The sequence below is a fragment of the Rutidosis leptorrhynchoides genome, chromosome 7, assembly GCF_046630445.1.
Source record: "Rutidosis leptorrhynchoides isolate AG116_Rl617_1_P2 chromosome 7, CSIRO_AGI_Rlap_v1, whole genome shotgun sequence".
In the NCBI taxonomy this organism is placed as follows: Eukaryota; Viridiplantae; Streptophyta; class Magnoliopsida; order Asterales; family Asteraceae; genus Rutidosis; species Rutidosis leptorrhynchoides.
Window position 1 is genome coordinate 37,748,320 of NC_092339.1, and position 13,063 is coordinate 37,761,382.

The 13,063-nt window shown below is 35.7% G+C and overlaps 1 protein-coding gene and 1 long non-coding RNA gene across 3 annotated transcripts; one reads left to right on the forward strand and one right to left on the reverse strand.

The window, feature by feature from the left end:
• Window positions 1-565: 565 nt before the first annotated feature.
• On the forward strand, window positions 566-1,215 carry LOC139858746 (STS14 protein-like). The gene has a single exon (XM_071847584.1). The coding sequence runs from the start codon at window positions 624-626 to the stop codon at window positions 1,089-1,091; it is 468 nt and encodes a 155-aa protein (XP_071703685.1). The 5' UTR covers window positions 566-623; the 3' UTR covers window positions 1,092-1,215.
• An 8,208-nt stretch (window positions 1,216-9,423) lies between these two features.
• On the reverse strand, window positions 9,424-11,917 carry LOC139858332 (uncharacterized). 2 transcript variants are annotated; one of them, XR_011762901.1, is made up of 6 exons: window positions 11,516-11,917; window positions 11,336-11,391; window positions 11,035-11,123; window positions 10,775-10,902; window positions 9,719-10,052; window positions 9,424-9,521 (listed from the first exon to the last, which is right to left on the reverse strand). It is a non-coding gene; the product is annotated as an uncharacterized lncRNA (long non-coding RNA). The 2 variants fall into 2 exon arrangements; XR_011762900.1 differs by having other exon boundaries at window positions 10,775-11,123.
• Window positions 11,918-13,063: the final 1,146 nt, after the last annotated feature.

The window sequence follows — 13,063 nt, forward strand, 5'->3', positions numbered from 1 at the left end:
TGGAATAACTTGTTTATATATAAAGACAAATCATTATAATTAATTAATCTGTTATTGGTAGTGTTCAAAAAAAAATTCGTTAGATTTGGTTTGAACTTTCCGAATGAATAATAAACAAAAAAGCATATATAAATGCATTTCATACTCCAATTGGCTCCTTTCAGCCCAATAAACAGGTATTGTCAAAATTAAATCAGTGATTTAAATGGGCTCCTTTTGGCCCAATAATTATTGGAATCTCTTCTTTTGAGCCGGATAAAAGGTTCCATAAAAAATACGGAGTATACCGATAAGAATTGACCAGCCGGTGGGCACTTCCAAAATCAGTTCACGTGCGGCTGCAAAATTAAATTCAGATCACGTGGGTGCCATTTGCCAACTGCCTAAAGTCAATATTCAACCAAAAATTATTTTCCACACACCCAGAAAGACCAAACTACCCTCACAACTATTCCACAGTTTCACTAAACAACCAACCAATTCAAGGGCAATAATGCCAATCCCCAAACCAACCCTCATAAATAACCTACCCTATCAAAACTTATGTTGCTTGCCAGTACTACATACTACAAGAAAATTAAAAAAAAAAAAATGAAATTTTTATTGATCTTAACATTCCTCCTATGGCGTACCACGGCACAAGACCACCGGCTGCGGTGGTGCCAGCCGACGGTCAAGAGTACCTGGACGCACACAACAAGGCACGAGCCGAAGTGGGGGTGGGTCCACTTAAATGGAACTTTCAGCTAGCCAAAGCTACAAGCTTACTGGTCAGGCTCCAAAGAGATAAACATAACTGTCAGTTTGCAAATTTGACAAGTGGCAAGTATGGTGGAAACCAGATGTGGGCCACAGGAGAAGTAGTTACACCGAGCATGGTAGTCGATAATTGGGTCACGGAGAAATCGTATTATAACTATGCGAATAATTCGTGTGCACCGAATCATCGGTGTGGTGTGTACACGCAAGTGGTGTGGCGAAATTCGGTTGAGTTGGGTTGTTCGTTGGCTAGTTGTCTTCCTGATCAATCAACATTGGCTATTTGTTTTTATAATCCTCCTGGAAATGTAATTGGTGAAAGCCCTTATTAAAAATTATGGTTTTTGTTTGGGATGCAGATCATAGAATAATCATAATCATATTTATGATCTTAGATGTGAATTCACAACAATGTACTACTTTTGTTGCACAATGTATTTGTCAGTACTGTGTTAGTTAAACCTTTAAGAGTTTAAGGTATGAAATGAAAGAATTTTTATTACTCATAATATTCATTTTAATTCTTCATAAAACCACATTGGTTTTTTAGCAATATTACTAAAAGAGCAAGAGAAAGAACAGAACATAATTTTTTAAATTCTAATCATGGTACTAATCATCTTTGGCTGTTACTAGCTCTTGGATCACTCGTTTTGGTGTGTAATTAAACACGAACCTGCAAAAACATGGTTTTGTGTTAATTAAGCTAATATTGTATGCTTTAAAATCAAGAGTGTACATATGCAGGAACAGAATGGTGCCTGAACAAAGAAAAATGGGGTTCTTGTTGGACAACTGCATATGCTTGATGTTCGTCTCCTGCTCTTAGTTGCGTTCTTAAAGATAACTAACATACGTACGTAGCAATATTGAGCTCCAAACGAATTAAACTTGTGCGGGTAAAACAACTTGATTAATTTGTCATAATGTTTGAACATAATAATATTCAAAGAACAAAACTTGTCCAGAACGAGACTGTCGGCATCACAGAGTATAGCTCTGAATCAAACCTGCGCTTACAATGTGACCGCCAACATTATACGCAGCCTGCACCAACACATGAAATACAACTCACTTTTAAGATTAATGTTATAATGTTATGTTGACAACTCCCTAATTATCAAACCTACAAGAAAATAAAAGGATTAAATGTGATGAACACAAAGAAACTAGCAAAAACGTAAAAACACAGGAATTTAACGAGGTTATATGTTGAAAGTAATTACTTTAATCCTGGGACAACCAAAAAATATTTTTTATAAATTTTCGTAGGTGTACATTGCAGGTTACATATGGAGGTATATATATAGTGCGAAACGAATTAGAATCACGATACAACGAGGAATCCTAAACCGAACCAAACTCCAGTCAGACCAAATTTCGTTGTCGCGACTGGACCCTCGCGGTTGCGAGTTCATGCTTTCCCGAAGCTTCGCCTACTCACAAAATCTAGCGGGCGTTAGATTTATATCCCGGTCGCGAGGTGCCAACACCATCATCCATTTTCGTTTAACTCGATTCGCACTCCAACAATCTCCTACTCTAAGAGACGTTAAACGACACCCATCTTTAACCTGACTTCATCCCACAACAACAACCCGACCCGCTAATTACACCTCCTTTTTATACCGTTGGATGAGACACCCTAATCACGCAACATTTCAGTCGTTAAACTATCAGCGAGTGAGTGAAGTCTTTCGACACCAGCAAATACCGTCGAGCTATAGCTCAATCTTTATGTTACTAGTTTGGGACCAGGACCTCTTTGGATACGGCACCTATCTCCTTATTTTAGGAGATATTGGGCCGTTTTAGCCCGATCCGACCCAATCAACCCCATTGCCCAAGTAACTTACCGCTGAAACAACGACCACATATGTGCGCACGAATTTAGACAAACTCGATTTTTCACCCCAAGCCAACACGCATTGTACGGATGTATCATTAACCGTGATTCCAAGAAAACTTTCTTGTTCATCTTACTCGATCGATCGCAACAAAGTTGCCATTGGAGAAGATCTTCCCGAAGTAACGAAGACTCTAATGTACCCAATTCGACCCGAATCTCTACTAGTTCGACCCCCTTTGAGCTCTCACTCAAACAAGACCCCTCAACAATACCGGAAAACATATACATGATACTCATTTTATACTCGCGAGTAATCACATAACCTCCTTTAAACACTACCCACCTTATATCCCTAGATAGAACATGATACCTATCATCATCCAGTTTCTCAAACGAGATCAATCTTCTCGTGAGGTTGGGGATGAACCTCACGTTCCTCAAGATCCAAGCATAATCCAAGTGTCTAACTACGAGATCACCAATACCCGCAGCATCAAGAGTACTCTCATTCGCAACTCGAACCCTACCGGAATAGCACTTGAAATTCACAATCTCGTTCATGTACGGGGTAACATGATACGAGGCACCTAAATCTATAACCCACGATTCGTCAAGAACCTCCTCTTGGCACATCAACGCAACCTCGATCACCGTAGTCACCGCGCTCCCACCCGACTTAAGACTCGGGCACTTTGACTTACAGTGAACAACTTGTTGACAATTCCAACACACCACATTTTTAATCCCTGATAGACTCCTTGATCTAGCTCTTCCCGGTTAACACTTAGAACCGAACCTGAACTCCCACTTGAATCTTTCCTTTAAATACCTTTGCTAAGAATCAAATCATGAATTCCTTCAAAAGTGAGCTTCCAGATGAACCACTAACCACCGTCACAATACCAGCCGAACTATCGAGTAATGATGATAGCAAAAACAACGCCTCAAGCTCATCGTCAAATTTAATATTAACCGATTTCAACCGAGTTAAAATCAAATTAAACTCGTTAATATGATCCGCTGCCGAGAAACCCTCCATCATCCTAGCATTTACTAACTGCCGAATCAAGAAAACTTTGTTCAAAGCGGATGGATTTTCATACATGTTGGATAACGCCGCAATCAATCCCACAATTGTGGTTTCACCTACAATGTTGGTTCTTGGCCGGAGAAAGTCTGAACAACCCCTAAGGCTGCCTATCCAACAACTCTCACTCGTCTTGCCCCATCTCTTCCGGTTTAACACCCGTTAACGGTAGGTAATGCTTTTTTTGATAGAAATGATCTTCAATTTGCATCGCCCAAAAGCTAAAATCGGTTCCATCAAACCGATCAATCTTTGCATCATTCTTATCCGCCATTGTTCCCGCAAGCACGTGAACCTAAGCTCTGATAACACTTGCTAGGAACGATTAGTGAGCCCCAACAAGACTTGACAACCCCATGGTTATCAAATCCACAAGACAACAAACGGATTAAATGTGGCGAGCACGAAGAAACTAACAAAAACATAAATGCACGAGGATTTAACGAGGTTGTATGTAATCAAAGTGATTACTTTAATCCTCGGCCAACCAAAGAGTATTCTTTATTAAATTCCGTAGGTATACATTGCACGTTACATGTAGGGGTATATATAGTGCAAAAACGAATTAGAATCACGATACAACGAGGAATCCTAAACCGAACCAAACTTCAGTCGGACCGAGATTCGCGGTCGCAATTGGACCCTCGCGGTTGCGAGTTCATGCTTTCTAGTAGCTTCGCCTACTGACCAAATCTCGCTGGCGCGAGATCTATATCCTGGTCTCGAGGCTCCAACACCAACATCCATTTTGTTTTCTCGTTTAACTCAATTCACACTCCACATGTTATATATAGCATAAACTGAACCACGTCTGCAATTACAAAGGCTTTTGCTTACCTTCAACAGTAGCAAGACTCTCCATATTGTTTTCGAGGGATTCCATAAGCTAAAACAGTCTGTTCACATAAAAAAAAAAGCACAAATTGTTTACACACTATGTTTACCTAATGTATAACGCCTAAAAGTTGATAAAATCCAAAGAGTGTAAGTAACATTCATACATGGATCAGCATCACCAATGCCTTATGTACATTAATCCAGAAAGATAGCTTCTCGTCATGCTTTAGTTCTTTCAGATTTACCTCTTCTAAGCGAGAAACAAGTAACCTAAAAGAGCATGATTTATTTTAAGCAAACAAAAGCCTTAAGAAACTTCATAAGAAATAAGTGTAGTTGACATGGACTTAATCATATAATGTCGGAAGATGTTTGCATGAACTGTACAGATATCACGCTTAGCTTATAGCACATTATAAGAATATTAGAGGTAAATGTTCATTGTGACTCATTATAACTCGGTTAACTTCGGTCAATGTTTCAAAACTAGACGTGTCAAATGGGTCGAAAGGTCATCATGGGTTAAAAATGTCAAAAGTCACGGTAAGTATATGTTGAATTCACAAGGCTTCTATTAATCATTTTAATATTAAATAAACCATCGTAGACATAGCTTAACTTTCATAAACTTGGTAACTAATTTTCAAAAAACTTAGGAAAAGAAAGTGTAGAAGGCAAACTAACGCCAACCATCCATGTATAACATTATACAGAGAATTATCCACTTTGACCCCTTACCCGACCTACCTGACCCGCCCATTTTGCCACAAATAAAATTAATAAATGTAGTAGTTAATCAAAAGTAATGCAAGGTGGTTCGTATGACCCATTGGATTGTAAAGAGATATCAGCCCTGAAAGTTTCAAGATACTTTCCTCTTGGAGTAATTAGTAATTTGTAATGATTTAAAAGTATGATCGTTTCTTAATGGTGGTAGACACGATATTTGTTGATCAAAAGCCTTTAGGGTATAATGAGAGAAGATAGTGCTCCAAATGTGAAACTGCGTACTCTAAAACCGCAATTTCTCTAAGCATTTCTGTTGCTGGCTAAAAATCATTATAAATAAACCACTTTCAGATCATTATTACAACAGATAAGTTTATGAAACATTTACGCATCTAGTGTCACTAAGAATCTGAAAATACCTTTGAAATAGATGCTTGATTTGGGATATCATGAGAAGATTAGAGCAATAAAACATAATATAATGTCCCTCATCCTAATATTACATACTAGAGTTACATAGTACATTCTTAATCAACAAATGACGCAGAACAAATATGGAGTAATATCTTTATCTATCATTTCCTAAACATATTTATTTATTTTTTTCTAAAGAATGTGGTTATTCATCTATTCAAGAAAACGAAATATTAATTAAGCAAAAGCTACCTTACTAACATAACACGATGAGGAGCTTCAAGACGATCGTTCTCACATTTACCAGTTTCTTGAAAGCTGCCAAAGATAAGTGAAAATGGAACTTGATAAGAATGGTGTAACCTTAAACATCCATAATATATCGAAAAACATATATGACAGAACGAATTACAAATCCTAATTCATACAAGTTTAAAACTGGTAAATTTGCAAATATTTTCACATAGTCCCCGCAGCTTTGGCTCAGTGGACATGTGGTGGTGCCTAGCACCCCCGCCGGGCTAGAGGTCTCAGGTTCGAGCCTCGTCACCTACAAAGGATATTATTTGAAAGAAATTCCTTGAGGGTGGCCCAAAGGGAAGGTTTTACCGACCCGCTCCGGGACTAAGGTCCTGCCCGCCTGGCCCGTATGGGATGGTTTAAGGGTCGGATCCCCTGAGTGTGGTTCGGGTTTCCTGCCCGAACACGTGTGTGTGTGCAAATGATGACTAGGCTTCGGTCCGCACCGATGCAAGCTTGCCGTTCAAAAAAAAAAAAAAAAAAATGTACAAGAATAGAAACAGATGAGTGCCAGTAGAACATATTATATACTGTATTTCACATCATTCATGTTTAATATTTTTATTTTAAAGCAAATGTTATTTCTTTAAATAATCAACATATCTCAGTCCACAGAGGTACTCTAATTACAGTCAGGGAACTACTAGTACAACATCAAAAGTCATTTCTGCAAACCCAAAAACAAATAACTAACAATTACAATAAAAGATAATAATAATAATAATAATAAAATAAATTACAGTAATTCATAGTTACATGTTCCAGAGTAATGTAAATGTGAATACTTGTTGAACTTAAAGCAATTAAAGGGCAGAACAATTATAACCACTTTCCAAGATTGGAACTTTTACAGAGCCACAGTCTGAATGTGAAATGGGTCCTCAAAAACCTCTGAAATCAAGGGTAAAACCCCAACTTTTTACTTACATTGACACAAAAGGATCTTAAATAAAGGCGAGGAAACAAGTTTTCATCTTTAAATTCACTATGCGAGTCTTAACCCTGAAGAAAAGAACAAACGAAATCGGAGGAGATGATAAAAAAAAAGTAATCACCACTTTTGATTCTATTTACACCTAATTATCTATCTATTATCTATTATACCCTTAATTATCTATATAGTCTATAAAACTCTAAAATAATAATGTCAATAATTACCTTTTAATTTTCATAATTATGATGTCATAATTATATATTAATTTAATTAGAAAAATATACGAAATCTTTTATAAAAGAAAATATTAATATCTCCTAACATGTAATTTTAATTTTCTAAAAAAATTAAAAGGCATTTATTATTACCAATAATAATAATTATTATTATAAATATAAATACTCAACTTTGAGCGAATTTTATTATTATTATTTACTTTTAATATAATAATTATAATTATAATTATAATTATAATTATAATTATAATTATAATTATAATTATTATATTATTAATATTCAAATATGGATTCTTTTTACGAAATTAATTACGTTACATATGTATGCGAAAATACATTTCTCTATATATTTGTAAAAACAACGACAAGTTTCTAAGTGAAACGGGTCATTAAAATAAATGACTTTAGCATTTACATTCACTTAATACTTAAAACATGTCATTAAATTGTTTCGTTTAAACAAACCCGTGATTTTATGGGTCATTTCACTAGTATTTACTATAATAATATAAGTTGAAGAAGAATGTATAAAAACAACTTGCTTTAATTTTGGATAAATAAATTATTAACTATTAATTTAATTTAATTAATTAAATTAGAAGTAAAAAATAGAAAGAAAAAAAAAATGATACCCACATTATGGTTTAAGGCGATCTTTTTCCTTCTTCTTTTTCTGGCTTTGTCCCATAGAATTGTAAAGAAAACCGTACTGGACAGAGAAAATCGAAACTCAATATTTTTAAATCGGATTTGAGCTTGGTAAATGGGTCTAGGGACGGGTATGAGAATGGTTTTTAGTGTTTTGCGGGTTCAGGTCCGGAGATGGTTTTAGACACAAACTCGATTACTCGGCATGTATACCCGAAAAAAGACTTGAGTCCATACACCTAGTCCGAAACCCGATTATTTTTCCCGTATACCTGACTACCCGACTCGTATACCCGAGAAAAAACTCAAATACCCGTGGATATGTTTACCCGATAGTTCATCAATAAATGGGAACATGGATAACCGTAAGGAACCCGTTTACCTGCTAGTTAGTAACTAAATGGGGACCCGATGAGTTCGAGTTTGAGACGAGTTTTATAATCGGGTTCGGGTATGAGATTAACTAAACTTGACTCAAACCCGGCCCGTTGTCATCCATACATACGAGTACTCTTAGACCATCTTTAATTCGGCGCCATCGATCATTATTATAATCATAGCGTCACTATCACGCTACTAACTCGACGTGATAGAAACATTTTGCTTAGCATGATTGACAATATTTTGGATGTGTGATTGAGGCCATCACATGAAGAGTGACAAGTCTACTTACTTTACACATGGATCAAACGTCAGGGTGTTGACGTGTTGGCTTCTCTTAAGGTTAGGAGTTAGATCTTCATGAGCTATAAAATATTTCTTTTGAGGTTACCCGTCCATTTCATTGGCCTCGCAGGGGGTTTCCTCCCTAGGTGCGGTTGGACTGTAATGGTTCATTTCAGAAAATGATCGGGTGGCTGGGTTCCAACGTCTCGTTCGAACCCAGTCAGTAACTCATAACCGCAGTTAAAAATAGAAATTACACATGGACCAATCAAAATGACAAAGTTATATTCATTTTTCAGTTTTCGTATTTTTAATTCGATTAAACAAAGTGTGTGTGCAAATGATGAGTGTCGTTGAAATAAATGATACGCTGATGCAAGCTACCAACGGATCTTCGGTCCAGCGGTACCGCGGTTACAGTTGTGTACTCGCCGGGCTAGAGGTCTCGGGTTCGAACCTCGCCACCCGCTCCAGGAATTGAATATATTCCTTGAAGGTGGCCCAAATGGAAGGTTTTACCGACCCGCTCCAGGACTAAGGTCCGGCCCGCCTGCCCATCGGGATGGTTTAAAGGTCGGATCCTCAGAGTGTGGTTCAGGTTTCCTGCCCGAAAGCGCGCGTGTGTGCAAATGATGAGTAGTGTTGAAATAAATGATACGCTGATGCAAGCTTGCCTTTAAAAAAAAAATCGATTAAACAAAACTAATTCAATTTTTAAGTCATGAAGGATATGAAAATTTAATTTCGGTGATGTTGAAAGACGCAGGTGAACCATTTGGGAAGACCGGAAGACTACCTCCACTCCCTTTTTATTAGATTTTTTAGTTAATTCTCCTCCTTATTATAAACTAGAAAAAGACCGGCCGCACGTTGCTGCGGCAAAATCCTCATCATAAGTAGGGTGTATACATTTGCTTACAATTGTAATATTTTTCATACTCAATTCGACAACGGTTACAATTGTAAAAAAAAAAAAAAAAAAAATTATGGTCTGGGCGATGCAGTGGAACAGTCTGTGCGTCTGGGATTTAAGTCATCTCTGTTTGCGCAAGTGCCATGCGTCTGTTACAAAATATATTAGATGCATTATTTAGTTATACATAAATTTACTAAGTTTCTATTACAAATTCCAATTTTTTGCCAAAAATTGATAAGAGGATAGTAGCATAACAATAACATGTAAACTTGGCAAAACTCAAAGAATCTAAGTTAGAATCGTTTCCGTAGTAATAACTTAAATCATCAACAAAGTCGTTTACCTGAGATTCAACCCACGTTTGTGAAGTACTTGCAGATGCCCCATTTGAGCTATAGTCATACACATTCACCAATCCTTCATAAAAGATGGTTAGTTGAGGAAAAGCATGCATTCTTTAACAATCAACTTATGTGAAGAAAAATATAATCAAACAGGTAGACACATGTTCACGCAATCAGTTAACATATTACACATCTAAAACTGAAACCGAATAATGCACTAACCAATTGGAAAATTGAGATGATACAACCCGAAACAATGCCAACGTCAACCCCGAAGCGTTTCGTGTACTACGAACTTATTAAACTTACCAATTGAAAAACTCCTTTCTCCTTCTGCACATGCAATTAAGTAGACAGTATAACACAAAACAGTCAATAAGAATCACTATCACATGTGACATAATAATCTAACTTAAGAGGCGTGAATTCTTACAAACAAATTATTATACACCTACACACACATACAGTATATATAAAAAACTACTCACTTTTTAAGTTTAATCCTATAAAGTCAACAAATATAACACAGATTTATACTTAATTATCTACTAAGGTATTCTATAATACTTTGAAACTTTAAAGTTAACAAACTCACACCTAATTTGGCTTCTAATCCCGGAGTAGATATATCGAATTCCCTAATATGACACAAAATTAAAAGCTATCAATATAGAAGTATCGTTTATCGAAAACGAATTACCCTTACAAATGCTTTAAGCACCAATTTAGATAGTAAACTCTGTTTAACAGTAGCAAAATATTTTTCTATATATCAATATCAAAATGATTTTGGTTAAAAGACAATGTTAAGTAGCAAACAACAATTATAAAACAACAAAACAACCACATTGATTGTGGTTTTTTAGCTAAGGTGCATAACCCAGAAGATTACCAATATTCAGATGTTGAATTATGCTGAAATTATTTATGTCATTTTGCAAATAAAGCACATAATTGGTGGAACATTAACTGATAAAAAGGTTAAAAAGAATCAAAAAGATTAAATCGATACACAAAAGAGGAATAATAAACAATTAAAAAAGATTATTGCTTACCAAATTCATTTAGGTTGAGCAACAGTTATTCTGCAATTAAAAGAGCATACACTCTAGCAAAGCCACATTCTTAGCAGCCTATGTATGATATTATGACGTTTAAGCTGCTTCTTTTAGTGAGTAACCCGCTGAAACATCAGAACACCACCAGAAACATTCATAACACGATAGAGCGTCAATAGATAATGATGTACAATATTATTAGCTTTTAATGGATTTATCTTTATGAAATTTTGTACAGCAAAATGTAAGATTAACACCTGCACCGGAAAAATTTTAAACATGAATGTAGTAAGATTAAAAACCCGCAGCAAAAGAAGTTTGGACATCAATGTAGTAAGGTTTAAACCTGCACCAAAAAACGTTTAAACATCAATTTTTATCACCAATAGCAACAATACAACATATCAATAAGGTCGAATACACATGCAACATACCAACTCATCAAACAGATAACAGTTTGACCATCTGTTGGCCGTTGGTCAAACTCAAACACATCAAAAACACCAAAAGCAACTATTACAAAGGAAAAGCAATAAGCAAGAAAAGATGCAGACTTACTTGATTTCAATGTCTAAATTGCCAATTCTATAATGGACTCTTAGCATCGTCATCATCTCCACAACAACAGAAAACAAAAAACCACAAATCAATAACCTTACTTTTAATTAGATTGGGTGAACGAAATCGGTAAAGGAAACCAAAACAAATCGAACAAAATAAATTAAGTATAAATTAAACCTGATGGAAGATTAACCTTCAAATGCACACGTCAATTAATCCACGGAAACCGAAAGTTTAATCGAAGAAACCCTTAGTTTAGAAGGGAAGGAAGGTGGGAAAAATTGATTATAACCCTAAGTCGTCCTTTTAATGGCTTTAGACAATCGAACTCTCAAAGTAAAAGCTCTCAGTCGCTGGTATTCGATGGTTGTCTGGGAAGAGGCGAAAAAAACTCAGGATGTTCCGATGAAGATGACGGTGGTGGTTTAGTTTTTTGCTTTTTCGTTAGCAACCACAAATGGTTGATGAAGTTGGCGAGGGTGATGCGATGAAAATGGGGTGATGAAGATAGCGGTGGTGGGTAATTAGGGGATGAAGATGGTGTGGTGAAGATGGCGGTGGTGGGTAATTTGGGAGAGAAGGTCGTAGAAGAATGAGTTTGGGATTAACCTAATTTTTTTTTATATTTAGTGGGATGGATAGATGAGATGTCGTTTGGTTTGGTTGAATTTTACTAAGGGAATGGCCAAATTTTTGGTGGGTATTAGTATATAAGGATAATGTAACAGGTTTAGCTCCCAAACTTTATTATAAAAGATATTTTCATCCCTTTTTATTACAGTAACATTTTTATTTTTAATTTAATTCAATTTGATAATATTCTATGTTTATTATACGTGTTTACCTTAATTTAATATAATTTGTAAAGAATATCTGTTATTTAGTTATATAAAACATGTAGTAACAAATAAATAAAACAAAAAAAAAGAGTGGGACCAACGCTCCAACACAATTCTTCACACCCATCACCATTAAAAATAATCTTAACACAACGTGATGAATGTTTTTTCTTAGCAACACACATATAGCGCGTATTGATGAGTAAATTTTTTTGGGGAGTGATAGATATATTCGCAGGCTCCATCACGTATCTTTCATTGGATCCGAAGTTCCACCAACCACCACTCACCATCGAACTTTCACTCGAAGTTCCACTCTCAAAGTCTTAAAATGCACGTTGGTTCTTACATATTTTGTCCTTTTTTTAATTATTTAATGTCGCCTCACATATATTACTGAACACAAATATGAATACTAAACCACTCATCTACTTCTTACCTTAGAAGTTCCCAAAATAACACTAAACTGAATAATGAATTTGACACGCCGCCACTTCCAATCCTCTAAAAGATGTAATAAAAACAAATATAGTAATTTTTTAAATAAATTAGTGATGATGATGATGATGATTAATGATTAGTTACACATAACTAAACCACACATGCTCTTAGTGAGTTTCAATCTATGAACTGTTGTAAATATATCAAGAACTCAGCTATTGGACTATTTTGAATAGTTAAAATACAAAGTTTAATTATTACTAGTATTGTGGTCCGCGCGTTGCTGCGGTTTTCACAAACAAAATGTAGCATACAGTGAGTTTACATACTTGGTCGTTACATACAGTAGGTTAATCTGTTCTTACATAGAGTACTGTAAACTGAAAATCAAAACAAAAATGGAAATAAAAGTAATGAAACCATTTCATTTAGCAAGAAGTAGCTG